We start from the raw sequence: 25843 nt of genomic DNA on the forward strand, positions 1-25843 counted from the left end.
TGACGCACTTGGCTTGGGGGCCCTGCCCAGCGCCCGGGAGCCTGGGTGCCTGCCACTGCCCTCGCTCCTCTCGCTGGAAGTCTGAATGCAGAGGAGGGTCCGTGAGCAGACTGGGGTTTGAACCCCCAGGCCATGCAGTAGCTTGTCTGTGCAGGACCTGATCTGGATCGCTCTGATTTCTGGGCCCTTTTGTGTGCTGCTAGTGGGTCTTTTACTGTAAAGATTCAGGGGAAAGCTTTATCTATCTTAAAAGGATCCTATGCCAAATTCTTCTTCCCTGATCTTCCGAGCCAGAAGAGTTGTTTTCCCACGAGCACAAGCCTGTGGAGACTCCAGGGCTGTGGGGAGCTCTGGAGAGGTCAGGGCGGGCCCAAGTCCCAGGCATTCTGTTTATGAGCCATGAGGTCTCCCCGCTGCCCTGAGATGCTCACGCGGGGGAGGGGTGGCTAAGGACCGCCGATGCCTCCGCTGCTGTTACCCAGGTTTATGGTTAGAGAGGGAAAACAGTTTATGATTGTCAGAAGAAGCAGATCTCAAATTGGATAGCCCAGGTTTCTCTCCTCTGCTTAGCCTTCCGACCGTCGGGGGAGGTCTTGCTCAGTAAGCAGGCAGGCTTTTTGATTGCAGCTCAGAAATAGGTTTGGAATTCCAGGAGCCCTTCTTCCTGGTCGTGGCTTTCGCTCTGAGGCTGAGGGGCTGCCAGGCCCCAGAGACTTCTGTTGACTACAAACTCCTCATGCCGTGAGGGAAGCCGTCCCGTAGCCTTGGCCTCTCCCGGCTGCTGGACGTGTCCGTGTCTGAAAGTGTGGCCCGTCCCATCCTTCCTGCTGAAGCCCCGGGAGCCAGAGGCGGGTGCACTCGGGCCCGGGCATCGTGTTTGCTTTTCGTCCTTCGCAGATAAAGCTGGGCGGGTGGTCCTCAGGTCCCCAGCCACCCTTGGTCTTGTGGCAAGTGAGACAGAATCTTTATTTTTATGTTTGGAAATAAAAATGACTTAACTTGCCTTTTCAGCAGATCCCAGATAGCAGCACTTGCCATTTTAACCGTTTTGGCTCCTAGAGGCGTCTCCTTAGAAGGAGGAGCCAGCACCATTGAAAACCATTTCCCAGCAGCCACACTCTTCCCCGGGGAGGGTGACTTCCCCTCATTAAAAGCTGGTTTGTCCTGAAGCTCTGCAAGCTGTGGGGGGGAGCCGGAAGGTTCTGGTACTTTGGTGGACAGCCAAGTGGCCTCTGGCACAGACTGGGCCTCACGATTTGCACTGTTTCCAAACGGGGACTTGCTGAACTCTAGAGCGTCTGTGGGGACACTGGGCTTTCCGGGGTGTGTGTGGCCCCACGGAGGCCTCTTTATCCAGAGAGAGAGAGTGGGGGTGGAGACCACAGGACCAAGGTAGACAGCCCTTCCCGCAGAGCAGTGCCTGCTCTCAGCTGGTCCGCACCCTACCGGGGACCTCCCTGGGGCCACCGCTGGCCTGGGCATGCAGCTGGGCAGGGGGCAGCTGCCCACACTCCCTGGGCCCCCCTCCCTACCCTGGCCCTGGTGTGAGCCTGCCTCTGATGGGGCTGCCCTGCAGCTGGGGACACAGCGCCCCCCACCCTTCCAAAGCCCCCAGGAGGAGCGAGTGCACATCACGGCCCCTCAGGCCTTCAGGTGCTTCCTCTCCGGCTGATGGCCTGGAGCCCCCCTCAGGCTCGGAGTCCTTACCTGCAGAAGGGGCATGGCAGGGCCAATGCTGGGGGCCCTGGGATACCCTGTGATATGTGTAAGAGGCCCGCACCGTGGGACCGCAGTGAACCATGCATGCCGGTGCCCTGGCAGAGCGGGTGGCCTGTCGTCAGCTCCGTCTGGGGTCTAACCTGTCAGCTGTGGTAGCAGCTGTGACTGAGGTCCCGCCCCCTGCCGGGGCGCGGGGTCACACGCTGTCCCGCGTCTCATCTTGAGACTTCAGTGCTAGCCACGCGCTTTGGAGGCAAGGGCCCCGTGCCGTGCAGGGCTGGGCCACCTGGGCTCACGGGCTCCCCGTCCTGGGCCCAGAGACCCGCAGGGAGGGAGGTGCTGGGTGGCACCTCCCCAGCCAGGGCGTGTCCTGGGCAAGGTCCCCGTGGGGGCTGCCCCTCGGGTGCCCTGGCAGCTCAGGAGGGGGCTCGGGCTGGCCCCCTGGTTGTTGCTTTCCCACCTCGCTGACCCGGCCGAGCCTCCGCCCTTGCCCACCTGTTCCCAGGTGGAGCGCGTGCCCGAGGGCCACCCGGGGAGCTGCCTGCTGGAGCCTGCAGTGACATTCCTGGGAACTCCGTGCCCTGCGTCCTCTCCCTTCTCTTGGGGCGGGCCTGCGCCTTGGGACCCGAGAACCGTGGGAGCTCCCAGGCTTTGTCCCGCCCCTGGGGGCCTGCTGTCTGGGGAAGTCGGGGGTCCTTCTTCAGACCCCCACCAAGAGCGGCCCTGCAGGCCCCCTGGGCAGGAAGACGTCTTGTTTTCACCCCGGGCTTAGGAACAAGCTTTGTGTTTTTGGAAACAGACAAGACTGCCAGGGGAGCGAGTGCGTCTGGCAGGCAGTGGGAAGCGGCTGATTTTCTTCGGGGACAAGCCTGGGTGGGAAGCCCGCAGGGCCCCATGCCCGCTCACCGCCTGTGTGCTCTGTCCTCCCTGCGCTGGGTCATCTGGCACCAGAGAGGTTGACTAACTTACCGGAGGTCACCCAGCTGGCTGCAGTGCAGTGGTGTCGGTGCCCAGAACTGTGGTTGCCCAGGGCCCACGGCCTGTCCCGAGGTCATGATGGGGGGCAGGCACGACAGTCCCAGCTGCCCGGTGTCTCTCTACCATCTGACTGTAGAAACCAGGACCATCGCAAGCCAGGGCGCCTCCCTGGTGGTCCCAGCCATGCTGGCGGGTGCCCGGCCCTGCTCTGGGCCCGTCGTCCTGTACAAGCCCCGAGCACACCAGAGTCCCCTGGCTGGTGGGGTCTGGGAAGCCCTGGTGCCTGGCAGGCAGAGCCATCACATGCCGTTGCCAGAGCCAGCCCTCCCTGCATGCCTGAGGCCCTCTGCCTGCCCAGCACTGTTCCCTGGTCTGGACTCTGAAGCACAGGGCCCATCCGGTGGACCCTGCACTCGCTGGGCTCCCCTGTGTGCCTGGAGCTGGCCGATGCTCCAGATGGAGGGGTCTGCAGGGTGGGATGAGGGGCACGTCAGGGCCCGGTGGTGCTCTGGGTCTGTGGGGGAAGGAGCCTCCTCTCTGGTGAGGGTCTGCTCCGGGCTCCTTGGGGGAAGGACCCTCCCCTCAGGTGAGCCTTGAAGGGGAGGGGGATGTGGAGAAGGAGACCTTCCCCAGGGGGACAGGGAGCCAGTGAGTTCTGGGCCAGGAGCCAAATCCTCTTTGAAGGTGTTGAAAATTTCAACAAGACCAAACAGACTGTAAACTGGAGGTTTTCTCTGCAAACCCCGTGGGTGCCAGCGGAGAGGGAGTGGCTTCGAGCCCGAGGAAGGGTCCTGCCATCTGTCTGCCGTCCTCCAGCCTCTTGGGCAGCCCCGGGGGTTTACCTAATCCCCGAGGCCCTTCTTCCAGGAGCCTCTCTTTCCCACTGACACCGTCTTTCTTGGAATTCAGCTCTCCCGGGGTGGGAACGGGCCGCAGCCTGAGAGGCGCTTCCCCAGTGGTTCTCGGAGGCGGCCCCGGGATCCCTCTCGGGAAGGCGCTCCTGGACGTGAAGGGTGTCTGGCATCGGGGCCTCGGAGCAGAGGGAGCAGTCGGTTGGTGTCTTAGGCCGAGGCTGTGACCGGTGACCCTGAGCCCTCTGGGGACATCCTGTCCTGACCACCTGGCCAGGCCACCGGGTGCAGGACACTGGCTGGTCTGGTGGCTCCAGAGTGGACGGGGGTGGTGATGGACAGCAGGCGGGGTAGCAGGTGGCTCCTGGGTCCGTCACGCTGTGGGCGATCTGCTGGGGCGTGTTCCTCCCACGGGCGTGGCCGGGCCTGGCCCCGCTGGTCTGCTGGTGACCATTCACACTTTTCTGCGGCCCTTTCTGCCCACCATTCCCCAGCTTTGTCAGTTTCACCCTAATGGCTGGAGAAGGGCCGCCGTCACTTCCGGGGTGTGCTTTTTCCTTCCGTGGGAGGCGGTGCGGGGTGGGGCTCAGATGTCGGGTGGCCGGACGTCGGTGAGGCGGGTGGGCGTCTGAGGGTGCCGAGCGGCTCCGCGGGCTTTTCAGGGGCTGTCTCTGGGCCTCCAGCCCCACTAGCTGAGGGTGTCCACAGGCCAGGTGCCATCCCCGCCCCAGGCACACGAGTGTTTCTCCAGTTGGGGTTGCCAGGTAGGCCCGTCCTGGGGATGCGAGGAGCTGGGCTCTGGTGCCAGGCCGGGTGGGAACCGTGGCTCTGTCTGGACAACAGGCCAGGGCGTTCAGGATCGATGCTGGGGTCCACTGCACACTCAGCCCCCAAGACTCAGAGCGAAGCGTCAGAGACCCCCTACGAGCGCTCTGCACGACCGTCCATGGCTGCCTTACGGCCACGTTCCCGCCGGACCCGGTAGCACAGAGGTGGCCCTGCGGGTGGTTCCGAGTGCCGGGCCCACGTCTTTGTCCCGCCCAGGCTGGTGTGGCCGCGTGTGCCCCCCAGCGACTCCCAGGGGAGGCCCTGGCGCTCAGAGGTGCCCAGCAGGGCCCAGGGTCTGCACGACAAGGGTCACGGTCTACATGTGTGCCTGGACCTTAGATGGGGTGAGGGGTGGAGGCTCCCAGGGCCAAGTCTTGGGTCCAGGACCCCCGAGGGGCACCCCAGCAGGCTCCAGTCCTGGGCTGGGCCAGGCTGGAGGGCCGCGTCCACGCTGGTCCCTGCTCCCTCCTTCCCGTCCTGCTGCGCTTTGCCCAGGAGCAGCCCCTGCCACTGCAGGCCCCGTGCAGCGGCCGTGTGCTCCCTGTGGGGGACCCTGGGGTGCAGGGGGCGCACGGGAGCCACAGCCAGCTGCCCCTCTGCTTCAGCCCTGCCCACTTCATGGCGACCCCCTTTGGTTCCTGGCGAGGACAGCGACCTCGCCGTCTCTGTGTTTCCTGGACCCCAGAAACAAATGTCCTCGGTTGGGTCTCTTAAAAAGACAGGAGTGAACTAGGTGCCAGTTCTGGAGGCCAGAGATCTGCAGTGTGAAGTCGGTGGGGCAGCCTCCCTCGGGGGCTCCAGGGAGGGTCCCTCCTGCCCCTCCCAGCCTGGAGAACAGGGTCACGGCCCGGCCCAGCAGCAGGTGGATAGTCCGGAGGGGCGCCGCCTCGGGTGGCCTGGGGGCGGGCAGGGGCCCCCGGGGAAGCGCAGGCCCAATGACCCCGCTGTGGGCGCCTCACGCCTCTCCCTGGCCCAGTGACCCCGCTGTGGGCGCCTCACGCCTCTCCCTGGCCCAGTGACCCCGCTGTGGGCGCCTCACGCCTCTCCCTGGCCCAGTGACCCCGCTGTGGGCGCCTCACGCCTCTCCCTGGCCCAGTGACCCCGCTGTGGGCGCCTCACGCCTCTCCCTGGCCCAGTGACCCCGCTGTGGGCGCCTCACGCCTCTCCCTGGCCCAGTGACCCCGCTGTGGGTGCCTCACGCCTCTCCTGCTCCATCCCCACCGTCCTCTCCTCTCCTCTGTCTGCCTCTGACAGGGACTCAAGTCACTGGAGGCGGGGCCCATCTTAGTCCAGCCTGATCTCTTCTCCAGACCCATCACTGAACTACCCCTGTAAAGACACCGTTTCCCTGGGAGGCGCCATCTCTAGGTTCCAGGGATGAGGACTTGGGCCCCTGGTCTGGGGTCCCTATCCAGCCCGCTGCTCAGGCCAGTGTGGGGAGGGGCGGCTCTCCTTTCAATGCCTGCAGGGCACGTGCGGGTTATTAAACGCAAGTCTGCGGGCATGGATATTTGTTTGGTTTCAAATCAAAGTCTTTCTTGGGTTGCCAAGTTGTCCGCGGCGCCCGGGGGGCAGGGGTAGTCTCTTCCCGACTAGTTGGGGTAGGGGGCAGCCCTGTGCACAGCTCCCGGCTTGAGTGGGCAGCTGACTGGCCAGTGAGGACCGTGTGCAGAGTTGGAGGTGCGTTTCTGTTTTTTGGTTCTCAGGTCCGGGAGGGGCTGGGCCCTGGGTGTGCCGGGGCCACGACTCCTGCCTGGGGCGGGTGGCCGGCAGCCCACGGGCTGCGGCGGTGTGACGGCTGAGCCCAGGCCGGCGGGAGCGCGGCCACGTGCGGCCATCCCAGCCAAGGGGCTTTCATCTGGAATTGCCCCTCGGGTACGCAGTGATTTTGGCGGGGTGGGGGTGCTGGCCCGGGTCGCGCTGGGCACTCGGGATCTGTGTTGAGCCTAGCAGTGGCGGGGGGCATCTCCACCCGGGCTGGCAAGAAGGGGTCCAGAGAGACCCCACGGAGTTTCAGGCAGGCCCTCCCCTGCCCAGACACTGTGGGAGCGGGCCCCTCCTGAGCCTGGCAGAGGCCTGCAGGCTTGTTCCATGGAAACAGTGAGCAGGAGACCCGCGTCCCAGCCCAGTCGGGCTGATGCCACGCTGGAGGTCTGCCTGGTGGCATGAGGCAGCTTACACCGACCTTTGGGTCCCCTGGGAGGATGGTACCCAGGGACCCACAGGCCAGGACTCTAGGGCACTGTGATGACTGTTAATCCTCTGGAGCCCCAGAATTCTGCACTTCAGTCAGTAGAGATAATCCCACAAGCTAGTTTCCCTGAGCACCCGCCGCCTCCTGCAGAGCCCAGGCTCCCGGTTTGTAGTTAGTGCTCCCTGGAGGCTGTGTTTGGGGCCATGTCTCAGGAACTGGGACGTGCAGTTTGTCCCCGGGAGTCAGCCACACCATTGCACTCTTCCCACCCGTGTTCAGCAGTGAGCGTTTGCAGTTGAGGTGGCAGGGTCTCGGGGGGAGCCTGGGACCCTGGCTGGCATCGTACCGCAGGGCCTCAGTGCTCGAAGTGAGGCTGGATTGCAGCAGAGTCTGCTCAGGTCGCGGGTGCTGGTGTGGAGCGTGTGGGGCAGCCCTGGCCTCTAAAGTCGCCCCTGCCTGCCACTCCCCTGGATGGCCCCCACGAGGAGTGTGTGTTCTGCATGGGAGTCCTTCTGGTGGCTGAGGGTCTGCAGAAAGATCCCGCCTGTCACAGACGATGCCAGGTTACTCTCCTGGCTCACAGAATAAGATTCAGAGAGGTCTTTCTGGCTGGGGAGTGTCTTCTGGGATTCCGTGAGAGTGAAGGTGGATTTCTGCACTTGGGTTCGCAACAACCAGCTGGCAGGTGTGGGACGGCACGAGGTGGGCGTGGGGTCCACGTGGAGGGGACGCGGGGGTCAGGCAGCCCGCTAGCGGCCATGGTGTGAGGTGGGCGTGGGGTCCATGTGGAGGGGATGCGGGGCTCAGGCAGCCCGCTAGCGGCCATGGGTGAGATGGGCGTGGGGTCCATATGGAGGGAATGCGGGAGTCAGGCAGCCCGCTAGCGGCCATGGTGTGAGGTCGGCGTGGGGTGTCAACGTGGAGGGGACGTGGGACTCAGGCAGGCCGCTAGCGGCCATGGTGTGAGGTGGCATCACATGACACCTTGGAAACGGAGGGTGGGATGACGGAAGAGCTGAACTAAGACCTGGAGTCTGAGCCGGAGCTGGTGCCTGGGGTGGAGCGTCTCATCCAGGCAGAGGTAAGGTGCTGGCAGAGTGAGAACCACGAATAGGACTTTCACCATGAATCTTCACCATCCACCTCCTCCACCAGGGCCTGGGCCTGAGGCCACCACCTCTGAGATGGCTTCCTTGACTTCCCCAGGCAGAGTTATTCACTTGGTCACCTGGGCATCTCCTGAGGAATCAATGAGTGCTTGAGATTTGAGGTCAAAGACACGATTTACTCATCTTTGTGTCCATAGGCTCATTATAGACTTGCTAAAAATCCTAGTTGAAAGGGTGAAAGAATGAGTAATCAGAAGACTGCCTTCAGAGGGAGACGCTGGTGAGCCTTTGACAGAGACCCAAGACTGATGGCGATGGTGGTGATGTTAACGACGGGGATGGGGGTGATTGTGGTAACAGGTGATGATGAGAGTAGTGATGGTGGTGGTGGTGAGGATGTTGGGGATGGGGGTGGTGGTGAGGATGAAGACAGTGGTGATGGTGGTGGTGGTGATGGTGGTGGTGATGGTGGTGGTGGTGAGGATGCTGGGGATGGGGATGGTGGTGAGGATGAAGACAGTGGTGATGGTGGTGGTGGTGATGGTGGTGGTGATGGTGGTGGTGGTGAGGATGCTGGGGATGGGGATGGTGGTGAGGATGAAGACAGTGGTGATGGTGGTGGTGGTGATGGTGGTGGTGGTGAGGATGTTGGGGATGGGGGTGGTGGTGAGGATGAAGACAGTGGTGATGGTGGTGGTGGTGGTGGTGAGGATGTTGGGGATGGGGATGGTGGTGAGGATGAAGACAGTGGTGATGGTGGTGGTGGTGATGGTGGTGGTGGTGAGGATGTTGGTCTTGGTGGTGATGGTGATCTCAGAGGAGATCAGTGAGCAGTCCTGAAAAGAGGTCTTAGTTCCCTGCCCAGGAATTAACCCTGGGGAACCTGGATGAAAATCAAGAGTTCTAGCCAGTAGACCACCAGGGACTAGAGGCTAGAAGCAAAGGGCCTTGGCTCTTGCCCCTGTTTGAAAGCAAGAATGTTTCAAGGAGGCAAAACCTGTAAAAACAGGCACAAAGTTTATTATTAGAGACACAACACAGTGTGTGGGAGAGCACGCAGGAAAGCAGTCTGTCTAACTCAGGAGCAGGGCAGAGACACACCCCAGGAGAGGACTGCAGGAGCCCCGAGTGAGGAGCAGGGCAGCATGGAAGCGATGGAAATCACCTCTATAGGACAGTCCTCCTGCTCTCCAACTTTGCCAAAGCTTATCTTGCTTCTTTCTTCATGGACCTGACCGGCCCCCAGGCCCTCTCCTAGATGCATGCGCTACGTTTTTCTGAGATGTATCCCACCACAGAGGGCCATGAGTGCATGTCCACACTTATTCTGGGGTGGGCCCCTCTCTTTTGACCCCCAAGAAGCCTTCCTGTGCAGGTGCAGACAGGAAAGTCTTCCTTGAACTCAGCTGTGAACACCTTATCTTTTTGCTTTAGCAGAGCTCAGCTTTTGCCACTAGCTTTGTCCTTGGAGTGTCTGGGTGAGAGCAAAGGCTCAGGTTGACTCCACTTGACAAACACTAGGTGTCCGGGCAGAGGCCCACTGTCTCCTGCCTCGCTGGTGGTGGTGGTGGTGGTGATGGTGGTGCTGGTGATGATGGTGATGATGATGGTGGTGGTGGTGATGGTGATGGTGATGGTGGTGATGTGGTTATTTTGGTGGTGATTTTGGTGGTGGTGATGGTGGTGGTGGTAACGGTGGTAGTGAAGGTGATGGTGATGGTGGTGGTGATGGTGGTGGTGGTAGCAGTGGTGGTATAGTTGGTGGTGATTTTGATGGTGGTGGTGATGGTGGTTATTTTAGAGGTGATTTTGGTGGTGGTGATGATGGTGTTGATGGTGTTGGTGGTGATGGTGGTTATTTTGGTGGTGATTTTGGTGATGGTGATGGTGTTCATGGTGATAGTGATGGTGGTGGTGATGGTGATGGTGGTGATGGTGATTAGTTTGGTGGTGATTTTGGTGGTGATGGTGGTGGTGGTAATGGTGGTTGTGGTGATGATGCTGGTAATGGTGGTGGTGGTGGTGATATTTTTGATGGTGGTGATGGTGATGGTGGTGATGATGGTGATGGTGGTGATGGTGGTTAGTTTGGTAGTGATTTTGGTGGTGGTGGTGGTGGTGGTGGTAGTAGCAGTGGTGATGGGATTGGTGGTGATTTTGGTGTTGGTGTTGGTGTTGGTGGTGATGGTGTTGGTGGTGATGGTGGTGGTGGCGGTGGTGATGGTGGTTATTTTGGTGGTGATTTTGGTGGTGGTGATGGTGTTGATGGTGATGGTGTTGGTGGTGGTGGTGATGGTGGTGGTGATGGTGATGGTGGTGATGGTGGTAGTTGTGATGGTGGTGGTGGTGATGGTGGTTATTTTGGTGGTGACTTTGGTGATGATGGTGGTGATGGTGATGGTGGTGATTGTGGTGGTGGTGGTGACGGTGCTGGTGGTGGTGCTGGTGGTGGTGGTGCGGGTGGTGGTGGTGATGGTTGTGGTGATGGTGGTGGATGGTGATGGTGGTGGTGATGGTGGTGGTGGTGGTGATTGTGGTGGTGGTGATGGTGGTGGTGGTGGTGATTGTGGTGGTGGTGGTGATGGTGGTGATGGTGATGGTGGTGATTGTGGTGGTGGTGGTGATGGTGGTGGTGGTGGTGGTGATGGTGGTGGTGATGGAGGTGATGGTGGCGGTGGTGATGGTGGTGATTGTGGTGGTGTGTTGTGATGGTGATGGTGGTGGTGGTGGTGATTGTGGTGGTGGTGGTGATTGTGGTGGTGGTGATGGTGGTGGTGGTGGTGATGGTGGTGGTGGTGATTGTGGTGGTGGTGATGGTGGTGGTGATGGTGATTGTGGTGGTGGTGGTGATGATGGTGATGGTGATGGTGGTGATTGTGGTGGTGGTGGTGATGGTGATGGTGGTGGTGATGGTGGTTGTGGTGGTGATGGTGGTGATGGTGGTGGTGGTGGTGATATTTTTGATGGTGGTGATGGTGATGGTGGTGATGATGGTGATGGTGGTGATGGTGGTTAGTTTGGTAGTGATTTTGGTGGTGGTGGTGGTGGTGGTGGTAGTAGCAGTGGTGATGGGATTGGTGGTGATTTTGGTGTTGGTGTTGGTGTTGGTGTTGTTGGTGATGGTGTTGGTGGTGATGGTGGTGGTGGCGGTGGTGATGGTGGTTATTTTGGTGGTGATTTTGGTGGTGGTGATGGTGTTGGTGGTGATGGTGTTGGTGGTGGTGTTGATGGTGGTGGTGATGGTGATGGTGGTGATGGTGGTAGTTGTGATGGTGGTGGTGGTGATGGTGGTTATTTTGGTGGTGACTTTGGTGATGATGGTGGTGATGGTGATGGTGGTGATTGTGGTGGTGGTGGTGGTGATGGTTGTGGTGATGGTGGTGGATGGTGATGGTGGTGGTGATGGTGGTGGTGGTGGTGATTGTGGTGGTGGTGATGGTGGTGGTGGTGGTGATTGTGGTGGTGGTGGTGATGGTGGTGATGGTGATGGTGGTGATTGTGGTGGTGGTGGTGATGGTGGTGGTGGTGGTGATGGTGGTGGTGGTGGTGGTGATGGTGGTGGTGATGGAGGTGATGGTGGCGGTGGTGATGGTGGTGATTGTGGTGGTGTGTTGTGATGGTGATGGTGGTGGTGGTGGTGATGGTGGTGGTGGTGGTGATTGTGGTGGTGGTGATGGTGGTGGTGATGGTGATTGTGGTGGTGGTGGTGATGATGGTGATGGTGATGGTGGTGATTGTGGTGGTGGTGGTGATGGTGATGGTGGTGGTGATGGTGGTGGTGGTGATGGTGGTTGTGGTGGTGATGGTGGTGATGGTGGTGGTGATGGTGATGGTGGTGGTTATTTTGATCATGATTTTGGTGGTGATGGTGATGATGGTGGTGGTGGTGGTGATGGTGATGATAGTGGTGGTGGTGGTGATGGTGGTGACTGTGGTTGTGGTGGTGATGGTGGTGGTGATTGTGGTGATGGTGGTGATGGTGATGGTGGTGGTGATTGTGGTTGTGGTGGTGATGGTGGTGATGGTGGTGATTGTGGTGGTGATGGTGGTGGTGGTGGTGATGGTGGTGGTTATTTTGGTCGTGATTTTGGTGGTGATGGTGATGATGGTGGTGGTGGTGGTGATGGTGATGATGGTGGTGGTGGTGGTGATGGTGGTGACTGTGGTGGTGATGGTGGTGGTGATGGTGATGGTGGTGATTGTGGTGGTGATGGTGGTGGTGATTGTGGTGATGGTGGTGATGGTGATGGTGGTGGTGATTGTGGTTGTGGTGGTGATGGTGGTGGTGATTGTGGTGATGGTGGTGATGGTGATGGTGGTGGTGATTGTGGTTGTGGTGGTGATGGTGGTGATGGTGGTGATTGTGGTGGTGATGGTGGTGGTGATGGTGATGGTGGTGGTTATTTTGATCGTGATTTTGGTGGTGATGGTGATGATGGTGGTGGTGGTGGTGATGGTGATGATGGTGGTGGTGGTGGTGATGGTGGTGACTGTGGTGGTGATGGTGGTGGTGGTGGTGATGGTGGTGGTTATTTTGGTCGTGATTTTGGTGGTGATGGTGGTGGTGGTGGTGATAGTGGTGGTTATTTTGGTCGTGATTTTGGTGGTGATGGTGGTGGTGGTGGTGATGGTGGTGGTTATTTTGGTCGTGATTTTGGTGGTGATGGTGGTGATGGTGGTGGTGGTGGTGGTGGTGATAACTGTGGTGGTGATGTAGCAGTGGTGGCTGTGATGGAGGTGGTGACAGTCACGCTTTGTCTAGGCCTCATCGGGGCCAGTCCTGCCGGGTGTCCTGCATGTTCCATTGCTCTTAGTCACCAGGACACTAATGTGAGGTGGACCTTATTACCCGCCTTGCAGATGCACCTGCGGAGATTCAGTGATGTGCTTAAGGGCACCCAGCTGGTGAGGAGGGGACTCCTGCACCCAGGCCACGTATGGTCACTGCCTCACCCCTCCATGCCTGGTGCCCAGGCTCGTGCTTCTTCCTCTGTGGAGCTTGTCATGACACATGTGTCCCCGCCGTGTGGTCAGCCCAGCACCCACAGGCTTGCTGCCCTGAGGGTCCAGAGAAGGGAAGGACGGGCCGGCTTTCCTCGCATGCCAGCCAGGCTGGGCTGCTCACCTAGTGTAGCTGGTGGGGAGAGGACGTGAGCCCCAGCCTTTATGGAGTCGGGTGGGCCCGTGAGCCAGCCTGGCCCCTGCCTTGGTTCTGCTGCCCTACCCCTGGTCTGGAGTTCACAGAGCTGACCCTTGAGTCACTGCAGCCAGTTTCAGGTTCGAGGATGCTGGGTCTTGATCGTCCCTCGCCGCCCCTGCCCCAGCCCCTTTGTGGAGACTCAGGTGAGGCACCCAGACCTGCGTCAGCACAGGTGTGAGGAGACCCAGGGGTGGGGGGCACAGGTGAGAACTGGACTGGAGCCAGGGTCGCCATGCAATGGGGGGAGGGTCACAGGCGTGGTCCATCAAGGGCCCTGGGGGGCAGCAGGAATCCAACCACATGGAAATATTTCTTCACCACTCACTCACCTGAATGGTGTCCATTTCACTCTCTCACTCCAAGGATGCTGCGAATACCATGGAAAGAATTATTGAAAGCCCCTCTGGCTTGGGCCCTTCCTTTTCCATTGTGTGGCCCAGGATGCAGGGTGTAAAGTGTGACTTGCTGGGGCTAGGAGAGCTTGAGCAGGAGGAGGGCACTCGGGAGGCCTTTCTTGTGGGAAGTCTTCCAGGACGTCAAGGGGATGACTCGCCGAAGCCCCCTGCCTTCCCTGTGTCCCCTGGGCCAGTCCCACGTGTCAGACAAAGCAGGCTCCCCTGAGGACGAACGCTCTGAGGGGTGGGCAGGGACCCCGTGCACACGCGCGTGCCTGCCGCACCTCTCTCGCTCGGAAGTGGACTCGGACTGGGCTGCCCTCGTTCGGGCCAGACGTGGCCGGAAGTGTGGCCGGTGCCTCTCCCTTGCTATCGCTCTCTGGGCAGCTCAGCCCTCCTGCAGCCTCGGACAGGAGGCGTCCTTCCATCCTCTCAAGTGATCCCACGTCTCCATTTATGCGTGGGAAGCGCTCCGGCTAAAATCAGCTGCAAGAGCCACAGGAGAAGCCAAGTGCGTGGCCGGAGCCCCGGGGCCCGTCTTCTTTGGCCGAGGAGGGCTCGTGGTGCCCAGCGGTCCCTGGGGGGGCACGGCTTTACTGAAGGAGGGGGTGCAGGATGAGATGGCAGGGAGGGAGGGAGGGAGCTGGGAACGAGCAGGGACGTGTGGAGCGGGGCCTCCCCTGTCTCAGCCAAGATGCTTCCCGACTCCAGTGCCCTCGGGGTTGTAGAGCTCTCCAGCGGAAACTCTGCAATTTCCTCAGCTCACAGCAGGGGCGCAGCTTGGATCAAATCTCATTATGGGAAAAGGCAGAACTGATCCCCTCAGCAAAAACGCCCAGCTCAGCCAAGGACGCTCACGTCTGTGTGTGCCGGTGGCCTGACCTGCCCGCAGCCGGGAGACGGACGGGCGGCAGCCACCCTGGGCATCGGGGCTGTGCGGGGTGTGGGATGGCCACCATGGCCGCCGGGCAGGTGCAGAAGCTCCTGGGGCCTCTGCAGAGCTTCACTGACCTGGTGGGGCAGAAACACGGTGCGTGAAAGGAGAAAGCCCTGCACGTCGTCAGCGTGAGGGAGGCTGTGACGGCCGCGGCTCCCCTGCCTCTTTGGGCAGGCGACATGCCCAGCGCAGGGCGCAGCATTTCAAGCTAGACAGGGAGGTTAAAGGGCGGGGCCTGGCCTCGGAGATATGGATGCTGGCGTCACCCGCATCCGTGAGGTGGGCGGGGCAGGCACCTGCCCCGTGGAAGGCTGCCTGGAAGGGACGGCAGTGCTGTTTACAGGAGCTGGAAACCTAGGTTGGCATAGGCGTGGGACTCGCCACGTGGCCCCGAGGAGACCAGGCTGCTCTGAGTGGGCACCACCGGGCAGTGGCTCAGGAGCCCCTACTAGTGCCCTTGGGGGAGTGACCGCCCCCGAGCCTCAGTGGGTGCACCTGTGACATGGGGCTGGAAGAGAAAGCAGAGCCAGCTCCCTCAGGGGAAGGCCGTGGGACTGGGCTGAGGACGGGAGGGGCAGCGGCTCCCCCGGTGGGCACTGGGGGGGAATCCACCACCTCTGGGCCTGGGCGGCTGGTCCGGACAAGGTGGGAGGTCCATGCTGCAGCCTGGGCTGGGCTGTTGCTGATGGAGGAGACGGAGTCGCAGTCCCGCCCCACCGACGGCCCCCGGAGGTCAGCCGCCTGCTCTGGGCTGGGCCGCACTGACTTCATGGATCCTGAGGTCTGTGAGAACCAGGGGGCCCTGTCAGGGGGTGCAGTGGGGCCCGTGGCCCTGTGGGTCCCGTGCCCCTGTGGGTCCCAGGGAAAATGCTGCCGTCAGGGGCTCACAGGCCGAAGGGGGAGTGGGCGGGCGGGATTCGGTCAGTAGCTCGCTGTGCAGGGCGTGCACTGCTGCTCCGGGCTCTGCGGGATGGCTGCGGGGAGCCGGGGTGGGGGGAAGTGCAGGGAGTGGGTAGTGAGTGTGAGTAAGCGAACCCCACCCCTGTCACTGCAGGGACTTCAGTGGGGCAGAGGTGGCCCAGTGGGGCCCCCTGGTGAGTGCTCATGGCATCGTGGATGAGGGGGTCAAGGGCCAGACAGTGCCAGAGTCACCAGGCAAGGAGGTCTGCGGCACGACCTTCCTGGTTCGATCCCCCAGCCTCTGTTTCCCCATCGGTAATCAGGGCTGTGGTGAGATTCAGGAGAGATATGTCCGGGGTGGGGGGTGCCCAGCTGTGGCCAGGCACAGGGTGGACCCCATCACAGGGCCAGCGTCCCCAGATTTTGGGCTCTTGGGCTGATCCGCTGCTGGGGCCAGGGGACCCACCCCCACTGACATCAGATTCGGTCTGTGAAATGAGACAGGTTTACTGTATCGGGGACTTTGACTTTCTCAGAAAACTCTGTAAACTCTCAACTCACATCTTTGGGGGCAGCCCAATGTTGAAACCTGCTGAAGACCCCTAGCCCCTCCGTGGAGAGGCTGAGAGGGGCGGGGGGCGCTGGAGGCCAGTGGAAGGGGCTGTCCTGCTGACACTCTCAAGGCCCTGAGGGTCTGCGGCCCCTGGCATCTTCCGCCAGAGCTGCCGTGAAGACCCCAAGGGGCAGATGGTGGACCCCTGCCCTCTGAGGGACACGCCCACAGAACAAGCCTGTGTGAAAACCCATCCAAGGACTTGGCGAGGGAAATGATTTTTCAACACGTATGGGCATTTGCAGGGGAGGGTGGGTGCCAGAAATGAAGGGGACTTCACGCTGGGGCGTGGGGGGCCTCGACTGGTCACATGGTCACTGCCGCCACCCGGGGAGGGAGTGGGCAAGGTGGGGACAGGCCCGCCCGAGGGCCGGGTGAGCAGGAGCATCCCAGGGCCTGGGGTGCACAGCGGCGTCTCTGTTGGGCTGGGCCTGTGTGTGGGTGTGGACGGCTGAGCCCCTGGCCTCCTCACCCCCTGGTGCGGGGCCGCAAGCCCGGGTGCTGGGCCAGGCGCCTTGGGACACAGAGATGCTCTGGCTATGTCCACAGCCCCGGGACCGGGGCTTTCTAGGGAGACAGGAACTGTGACGAGTGTGCCAGTTGCTCCGTCAAGGGGTGCACCCTCTGCCTGGGGTCACGGCTGCCCCCACAAAGGCCTTGAGCCTCTTTTTCTCCCGTAGCTTCATTTGGAGAGCGTATATAGTGACGCTGGTGGCAGAGGACATGCCTTCCAAAGTGGGAGACATGAGAGAGTCGGGTTCCTTCCCTGGGTGGGGAAGATGCCCTGGAGGAGGGCATGGCAACCCATTCCAGAATTCTTGTCTAGACAGGGAAGCTGGGGTGGCTACAGTCCATAGGGTCACAAAGAGTCAGACACGACTGAAGTGACTTAGCGCACACACATTCAGATGTCAAGCTGCCAGTCGCAGGGAGAAAATATTGTCTTTGAATTAGATGAGATTTGAAATAGAAGTCACATGGTTTAATAAAAACGTGTGGCTTTGACTCACTGCTCTGTCATATGGTTCTCCTCTGCTGGAGAGTTTAAAATGAGGGCCGGGAGCCTCTGACACCCAAACAGGGAGAGGGCGGGGCAGAGGAGGGCGGGTGGGGTGGGCGGCTTTGCCGGCCAAAGGAGACGAGGGAGAGTGGGCTTGCAGAGGGCAGGCTCTGGCCTGGGTGCTGGGCAGGTTGTGCTGAGCCGTGGGCGGGTGGGGCCCCTCACAGGCTCTGCCCCCACGATGCTCCCGCTGTTACGGGCCCGGGGCTGGGACAGCAGCAGGCAGCTCACCCCGCACGCCCGCCCTCTGCAGTGGCGGGAAAGCAGAGCGGGTGTTTGGGTGGATGGATGGATAGATGAGTGGATGAGTGGGTGGATGGGTGGGTGGTTTGGTGGGTTGATGGGTGGTTGGATGGGTGGGTGGTTGGGTGGGTGGATGGGTGTTTGGGTTGATGGGTGGGTGTTTGGGTGGATGGATGGGTAGATGAGTGGATGAGTGTTTGGCTGGGTGGGTGGGTGGGTGGGTAGATGGGTTGATGGGTGGGTGGATGGGTGGCTTGGGTGAGGCAGCTCCCGCACAGGAGGTCTGGCCCTGAGGACCAGTTCTCAGGTGTCAGGCAGTTCTCCTGGGTGCCCAGCGGGCTCCCTCTGTGCCACCTGCTCAGAACTTCTCTCCTCTCCCAGGGTGACATCCAGCAGCTGCTCCTCGTCTCGGACCACCGGGCGGCTTACGATTACTGCGAGCACTACAGCCCCGACTGTGACACGGCCGTCCCCGACAAACCCCAGTCTCAGGACCCCAACCCAGATGAATACGTGAGTCCTGGTGGGGCCTGTGGCCAGACCTTGGGAGGGTCGGGGGTGGAGGGACACAGAGGCCACGGGACCCCCGTTTCAAGTAAACCCACTGGGTGAGACGACAGTCGGTCCTGGGGACAAGGTGGATCCCTGACTCGCTTTATGAAGCGCTCTGTGCTCCAAAGCGACTGAGTCACGGAGGGTTGGTCAAGAGCATTTCACACAAGTTTCTGGGTCAGGAGAGCCAGAGCCGGGCTCAGCACCTGGGCGGGCGCTGAGCGAGCGGGAATGCTGCAGGTGCCCTCAGGGACCGTCTGGAGCTTGTGGGTCAGGAGGGGCTCAGCGCTGTCCCAGCACAGCGATGGGTGCTCTGACCCCCGGAGCAGCAGGAACTGCGAGGGCCAGCATGTCCCGAGAGCTCCTGGATCGAGTCTGATGCCGCCATCTGCCGACCGGGACTGGGGTCTGGGGCCAGCCTGGCCATCCACCCACCCCCACAGTCCAGCAGCTCCCCAGCTGACTTGATTGTCAGTTCTTTGCACCATTTTCAAATCCTCTGTCCTCCCTGCTCAGGTTTGACTTGTTTCCTTTAAGTAAAATTCGGGCCTGCCGTTCACTTCTCCTCTGGGCGCCCCTTTCACGAGCAGGCAGGAGACAAGCGGGCACTCCGTGAAGCTCCGGGGTCCTGGCTCAGACGTGTCTTGGATTCAGTCACTAAGCCGTGTCTGACTCTTTTCCACTCTCTGGACGAGAGCCTGCCAGGTTTCTCTGACCCTGAGGTTTTCCCAGGCGAGAACACTGGAGCAGGTTGCTGTTTCCTCCTCAGGGGATCTCCCCACATCCCGAGAAGGGAGTGGACAGTGCTCCCCTCTGGATCCTTGCAGCCAAGGCCTCCCGGCCACCCCCATACAGAGGGCAGTACCCTGCGTGTCGTCCTCCGGGAAGTCCCTCCCGTGTGGTCTGGGCCTTCCGTGGAGGTCAGGGGGCCCCGGGCGGCAGCGGCATTGCCAGCAGAGCCCACGGTCCGGCTGTCAGTCCCGGCCCTCGAGCACTCAAGGTCAGAACATCTGGACCTTTCAGAGGGCATGGAGGCCTGTTTCCTCCCCAGGACTCCCCGAGGGGCTGACTCTGCTCCCCGGGAGCTGGGGTGCGTCTGTCAGGCCCACAGGGTTGGCGCCTAGGGCAGGGCACGGCTTGTGGGGTCCGCTCTTACTGGCTGAGCCCGCAGGGGAGACACAGGCTGGCGTCGCAGCGGGGCGGGGGCTCCGGCCCTCCTCATGCGACGCTGTTTGTTTCAGTACCCAGACGGAGACAACGAAGGAGATACCTATTACTACGAGTACCCCTACTATGAGGACACGGACGACACAGGCAAAGACCCCATCACCACCAAGACGCCCGTGGAGGCTGCTCGAGAGACCACGGAGGTGGCTGAGGTCCGGTCCCCGGGGGCCGGGGTGCGGGGTGGAGGATAGTGGAGGATAGTCCCGAGGGCCGTGGTGTGGGGTGGGGGGTGTCCCTGGGGGCTGTGGTGTGGGGTGGGGGTGTCCCTGGGAGCTGGGGTGCGGGGTTGGGGGGTGGTCCCGGGGGTCGTGGGGCAGGGTGGAGGGGTGGCCGAGGTCTGGCCCCTGGGTCGGGGGAGGGGGATAGGGAGGCCTCGGTGAGAATGGGGGCTGTGTGGTGACATGTGGAGACCAGGCGTGGTGTGGGTAGGAGCTCGGCAGAAAAATGAGGGACCAGGGACCATATGCGCTTTGTCCACGGGGAGCGTGGGGCAGAGGGCTTCCCACGGTGTGGGGGACGCGGGGACGTGGATATGATGGAACACGGCCCCCTCCCCAGAGAGCCCGGGACACTGGCCTGTGTGGCTCTCAGAGTCTGGAAGCTTCTCTTCCTCTTATTTTTGGCTGTCACATGGCTTGCGGGATCTTAGTTCCCCTACCAGGGGCTGAACCCAGGCCCTCGGCAGTAAGAGCGTGGAGGCTTAACCACTGGACCGCCAGGGAATGCCCTGTTATCTTACTATTTAAGAAACCGTGAGAGTTCACCCTGTCCGGGTGTGTGATCCCAGGCTCAGTCATGCATAGCACGGCCCGGGGCTGGGCTGCCTCCCCGGACCGAGGGGCCCCTCGCCCCAGTCCACAGGGTCCAGCTGGCCGATGGGTCTGCCTCCCTCTCCAGCCTCGGAGGAAACCCCAGACCTGGTCCCGCCGCGCTGGCCGCCCCCCTAACCCTGCGTGCCTGTGCCCGGCTCTCAGGAGCTGACCCAGCCCCCGACGGAAGCCCCTTCGGCGCCCAGCACCACCGAGGGCCCCGGGAAGGAGGAGGACCCCGGCATCGGCGACTACGACTACGTGCCCAGTGAAGACTACTACACGCCCCCGCCTTACGAGGACTTTGGCTACGGCGAAGGCATTGAGAACCCGGATGAGAACCCCGACCAGCTCCCGGACCAGGGCGCCCGGGCCGAGGTTCCCACCAGCACGGTCCTCACCTCCAACGACTCCAACGTGAGTGCTTCCCTGCGAGCAGGCCGGGCCCCTGGGCTCCTCCCCCTCTGCCCCTCACTGTGCAGTCCCGGGGCGGCGGCCCTGTCCCCCGCCCCCCACACCTGGCGCTTGGCAGCCGGGCGTGTTAGATGCTCCCCGGGGCCCCACGAGTTTAGAATCACCGACTGGCTGGGTGGATCTCGGTGTTGCCAGCGTTCGATCGGCAGAATGGGCAGGACGAACCCCGGCCTCCAGGTCTCGCAGGGTTCGGGTGGCGATGGCTGAGGTCACACATGTTTGCAGCTGTGCTCTTGTCTGGGGCCTGGGAGGGGGACAGGCCCACGAGCTGGGGGTCGGACAGGCAGACGAGACACGACCCGACCTGAAATCTCCGCCGGTGACTGACCTTGGACGGTGATGTCCTCATCTTGAATGAAGCCAGTGGTCTCACTTACAGCCTGGCGCCCATGAGGCCCCCCCGGGGTCGTTGCCTTGTTTCCAGGTTAAAGAGGGGTTTGGCGCGGCCAGGGCACATAGCGGACGCTTGGAAATAGCCACTGTGTGATGCTGAGTTCTGGATGGCCAGAGGGCACACACGGGGCTGTGGTGGGCTCAGATCCCTCTGCCAGCAGGCATGGGGTTACAGACATGTTACCCCAAGACCCTGGGCCTGAGGCGGAGCCCCTGGTGGCTGGGGCTCCCCAAGTGCACGGGACAGTCTGGGGTGGCATGGCTGTCCCTGTGCAGCTCTGGTTTGTCACGGGGTAGTAGGGGTTTGGGGCGAGTTTCCCCTATGAGAGGAAGACAGTGCCTCCCAGGAAGTGAGCCCCCAGGCTCCCCATGTCCTGTGACTGGGGAGGCCACAGTCCTTTGAGCCTCCTGGCCGGGGGCCTGTGTCTCCTACCCGTTACCTGGCGTCCTTCTGGTGAAACCCTCTGCCCTCCCCCCAGCCGGCCCCGCCTCCGGAGGAGGGGATAGATGACCTGGAGGAAGAGTTCACGGAAGAAACCATCAAGAACCTGGACGAGAGCTACTATGACCCGTACTACGACCCCACCATCTCCCCATCGGAGATCGGGCCAGGCATGCCTGCCAACCAGGACACCATCTATGAGGGGGTGAGTGGCCGCGGAGGGCACCTCCCTGGGCCTCGGGTGGGGACCCCCTGCCTCTTCAGCCATACGGATCTGGTGTAACCTGAGCCTTTTCCCTCCTCCTCCTCCCCTCTCTCTGCATCTCATGAACCCCAGATGGGAGGGCCTCGGGGCGAGAAAGGTCAAAAAGGAGAACCCGCCATCATCGAACCGGTAAGACACTTTCTTATTCTCTCTCTGGAACCGGCAGGGTCAGGGGTCAGGGGTTGCATCCTGGGGGCTTGTGGCGGGTTAGGTAGGATGGGGACCCTACTCTGCTCCCACGGGACCCCTGAACCTCTGTGCCCCGGGCCACCGTGAGGAACCACTTGACCTCGCGGATGCCGCGTGCTGCTTTGAAAAATCTCTGGGCAGGAGAAGGGTCTGGACCTCGACTGGAGAGGGGTGTCTGCCGAGGTTCAAATGCGTCAGGACCCTTGGTGCCGCACGCCCAGGATCCAGGCGCATCTGTGCCTCCAGTCCCACTCGGGAAGGAGACTCGGCTCTGGGAGGGAGGGAGCCCCGCCCCCCCCCCCCCCCAGGGAGGGCAGAGGGCGTTAGCAGGCCGCGTGGGGACCTGGAGCTGCAGGTCCCGGCCGGGGAGGACCTGTTCTCCCTGCAGCTGGTGAAACAGGTGAGCTTGGTTTTCAGCCCCCTCTAGGGGATTTAATAAAACAGCTCCACACCCAAACTCCCATTGAATAAAACTGCTCTGTGCTCGGCGACAGGGCTGGGGGCAAGTTGAACAAAATGACCGTTGATGATGCCTTGACCTTGGGAATAAGCTCAGCATGCCCCTCGTGGGTTTGTGGGTGTTCGCAGGGTCCCACATCCTCTGCCCTCAGGGAGCCGTACCTGGTTGGGAGCACCAGGGCCCAGCCCGTGGCCTGAGGCCCCGGCCCTGACCCAGGGCGGGCAAGGAGCCATGTGATCAGCCGGAGGAGGAGGGCTGCCCTGCAGCCGCATGTGGGGGGCACGGCCTTGGGGGCCGGGAGGATGCTCTGGACGTGGGATCAGGGAGGTCCTGGCTGCCAGGGTCCAGTCCTGACATGCCCCCCAAAAGCAGGAGGGTCACCAGCCTGGGGCCCGGGGCTCGGGCTTCCTCTGCCGCCAGCACCCAGGTCCTGGTGGCTGATCCCAGGGCGTGACTCAAGTGGAGGCTCCAGGGCCCCCCTGATCCCGGGACCCCTGGCATGAGACCTGAGGCGGCGCCCGTCCTTCTGTGGAACTGGGAAGGCTCTTTTGGAGCGTCACCCCCTCAGAGGCACCGGGAGCCAGGGGCCAGGGCGTCAGGACAGGGGACTGGGTGACGGTCGTGCTCTGCGCTTTCCCCACCCCTGGCCTGTCCCAGCTCCTGTGGGGCTGCAGCCACTGGGCACACACAGCCTGTTCTCAGGCTCAGGACACCCCCTTTCCAGTGCTCCCCGAGGATCCAAGGGAGACAGGGCTTGTCTGGGGTGAGGGATGGGGGTGCAGGGGAAGGGGGCAGGGTGCCAGGGTAGGGGCCCAAGGCCAGGTCGCCCCTTGCTCAGCGACATGAAGCATCCTGACACCAGGATGTCCGACTCTGGGAGGGCCTGCCTGGCATCTCGGTCCGGACGAGCATCCTGTTCGCCCATCCCCCAGCCTGGGCTGCCCCTGTTCGAGGGCCGTAGCGTCCAGATCTGGATGGAGGCTGGTGAGGGGGGCGCGGGGTGTCCAGGCTCCACTGCAGAGGGCGGGTGGAGATGCAGGCTGAGAACAGAGAAGCAGTCCAACACAGCATGTCTGCAGGACGTCTGGTCCAGCCTCTTCCAGGGGGCCATCTGATGCGCTCTGGCCCCATCATTCCCTCCAGCCCAGCCCCTAGCCTGTTCAGAGTACCCGTGGGGTGAGGCCAGTCCCTCTGGGGACACCATGTAAGCAGTTGGAACATCTCAACCTGGAGCATCGCTGGCTGTCCTCAAGTCTTAGCTTCCCATAAACAGAGGGCCGAGCCCTGGGAGACGGCGGAGGTGGTCTTGACACATCCTGGCCTGTGGAGGTCAGGGGGCTGCTTGCTGTCCCCGACCTGCCCCAGTGACCTCCCTCCAGGGCGTGTGACTTGCTGTCCACGGAGATTCCCTGTCTCCCTTGGAATCAGCTCCTCTCTCTCCATCCATCCATCTCAAGGATGTTTCCCGCCAGAGCTGTTTCCCACTGAGATCCGGTACCGGCTGTCATGGGTCAGCATCGCCAGTGGCTCGTTGAAAGGACAGGACCTCCCCCCAGGGTGGGGGGGACTCAGGTCAATGAGACCTGGTGCTCCAGGCTGCGCTGGGCCCTCAGGGACCTGGCGTCTCCCCATCCAGGAGCCCGAGTCACCTGGTGAAGGCCCATCGCAGGCGTGTCCAGCCTCCTCCGTGGTTTAAGGAAGGTTTTCTGGGCCCTGCTGCTTAGCAGATGGACAGCCCGCCCTGAAGAGTTGTGTGGAGCTCGGCTAAGGCTGAGACCCCCTCCTGGCGGATGTGGACTGGGGCCTGTGCAGGAAGACCCCCTCTTTGTGCCTCGGGAGCGCTCCTCGGTGGGGTGGTGGCCGCGGGTCCCTCCCCACTCCTGGGAAAGTACAGGTGCCCCTCCGCCGGGCCCACCCATCCCGCAGCCCCCAGCCCTCCCCAGGCCCGCGACCCTCCTGTGAGGGCCCGACCCCGGGCCGGCTCCCTGAGAACAGAGGCGGTGTGTCCGCGGTGTGGCAGCCAGGGCTGTCTCCCTCAGTCCCAGCTCAGTTCTGAGCCTGCTTCGCTGCCGTGGTCAGAGGAGCCAGGGAAGCCGAGAGTGAGGAGGCGGCCGGAGGAGCTCTGTGCGCGCCTCTGCGCACACAGCTCTGCGCGCACAGCTCTGTGCGCACATCTGTGTAAACACAGGGTGTGTCCTCCCGGTGTCCGGGGGCCCCGGGGGGAGGACGAGGGGCTTGGTCTGCAGGGGCCTGGTGTCCGACAGCGAGGCTGGGGGCTGGAGGCTGCGTGGACCTGGGCTCGGCCGGGGGCGGGGCTGGAGGGGGGTGGGGTGGGGCCGAGCGCGGCCTGTCTGAGCTGTCGGCCCCAAGGGGCCTCGGCCTGTGACCCCCTTCCACTTGTCCCCCTTGAACCCCCAGGCTGCCGTCTCACCTTCACTGGGCCCTCGGCCTGGGGTCACTGCCCCCTGGGCTGCCATCACCGAGGCCTACCTGGGCACTGCCCCCTGGGACAGGAGGCCAGCAATGGGGCCAGGGGCTGGCCCCCTCTCTGTCCTCTGGCTGGAGGTGCTCAGAGCTTGGTCACTGCGGCCCCCACCACAGCCCCACGGCAGAGGCTGCTGCTTCAGACCCGTGCCCAGGCAGGGGGTGTGGACCCAGAGGCCTGGTCCTTGGTCCTGTGGGCCACCCGGCCTGGAAGCTGTCCTTGGGGCTGGGGCTGGGGGGCCAGGTCCACGTTTCGGGATGGGGGAGGCCATCCTAGGGGCTCAGACACTCTCTCTGTCTTTTCCAGGGGATGCTCCTGGAGGGGCCGCCTGGCCCCGAAGGCCCCGCGGTGAGTGTCCTGTTTTATTTCCCGTGACTTGTACGGGGGTCCTTGGGGGTGCAGGGAGGCCCCTTAATGCTCCTGGGTGGAAATCAGGAGCGGACGCCCTGGGGTGGGCACCCGTGCCCACCCGCCCGGCTCCCCACCCCACCCCTGCCCTCTCCTGGCAGGCGGGCACTGCCCTGTGACTGCATCTTTAACTGCCTGATTTCGTGTTTAATTCTAGGGTCTCCCAGGACCTCCAGGAACGATGGGTCCCACAGGCCAAGTGGGTGACCCTGGAGAAAGAGTAAGCACAGCCCCTGGGATCCCGGGCTCTGTGGCCTCACCCGGGCGTCCCCCCCCGCGTGGGGCCGGCCGTGTCCTCACACGCGCGCGTGACCACAACACACCGATGTCCTTCCCCAAACTGCCCTGACCTGGCCACCTCTCACGCCACCCCTTACTGCGCCTGCTCTCTTCTGACGTTTAGGGGTGGACCGTTGCCTGGCCCTGAGCTGGGGACAGCAACACCTGCAAGGAGCTGGGTCGTGAACCCTGGGGGCTCCGGGGGAGGGCGGTGCACGGCGCTGGCCCCGCAGCCGTGCATTTGTGGGGCTCACACTCCGGTGCCTGGGGCTCCCGGGCCCGAGGTGTCCTGCCCCTCACTCCAGCTTCCCTGTTAGAAATCAAGCGACAGACGCTGGAGAACTTGCTCTGGGTCAAGGGGCCTGTCTCCGGCCGCCCTGGGTGGCTGCAGGGGAGACGCGGGCTGAGCCCTGGACGCTGAGATTTCGCTCTGACACCTCGTGGGGGTTTGGGGGTACTGCAGCCCTGTGGCTTCTCGTCCACCTTGACTTTTTCCTTCTTGTTTTCCTGCTGGTCTAATGAACGCGGATGTGAGTGCTGCCAGAGTCAGCGCCACTAACTGGGTGTGGCTGTAGGTTAGGGGCCCTGGGAGCGTGTCTGCACCTAAGAAACGCCTGGCACACGGCCCGGGGCAGAGCGAGGACCTCACGGTTTTGGGCAGGACGTAGCTGGGGTCTGCTTCCGAGGGGGTGTCTGGCTGTCGGGCACCATGGCTTTGAGGCGATGCTCCGGGTGGCATGAGGTGCCGCCCGCAGACGGAGCAGGGGGCCACGTGGCCTGAGAGGGCAGCTGGGTCGCACGGGGCACCAGACGGGACTCTTGCCGTGTTGCTT

The 25843-nt window shown here is 62.4% G+C and overlaps 1 protein-coding gene across 3 annotated transcripts in view; it reads left to right on the forward strand.

Annotated features, from left to right (window-relative positions):
* COL5A1 (collagen type V alpha 1 chain) overlaps positions 1–25843 on the forward strand; it is a 151216-nt gene that overhangs the window by 45745 nt on the left and 79628 nt on the right. For 2 of the 3 annotated variants that reach the window (XM_024999726.2, XM_024999727.2), the window contains exons 5-11: positions 17409–17540; positions 18821–18958; positions 19781–20032; positions 20962–21129; positions 21262–21318; positions 24630–24671; positions 24889–24951. In XM_024999726.2, the coding sequence (XP_024855494.1) occupies positions 17409–17540; positions 18821–18958; positions 19781–20032; positions 20962–21129; positions 21262–21318; positions 24630–24671; positions 24889–24951 (852 nt within the window). The remainder of the gene's footprint in view (positions 1–17408; positions 17541–18820; positions 18959–19780; positions 20033–20961; positions 21130–21261; positions 21319–24629; positions 24672–24888; positions 24952–25843) is intronic. The other variant, XM_059891908.1, reaches the window with a different exon arrangement.

Source organism: Bos taurus, chromosome 11 (assembly GCF_002263795.3).
Source record: "Bos taurus isolate L1 Dominette 01449 registration number 42190680 breed Hereford chromosome 11, ARS-UCD2.0, whole genome shotgun sequence".
Classification (NCBI taxonomy): Eukaryota; Metazoa; Chordata; class Mammalia; order Artiodactyla; family Bovidae; genus Bos; species Bos taurus.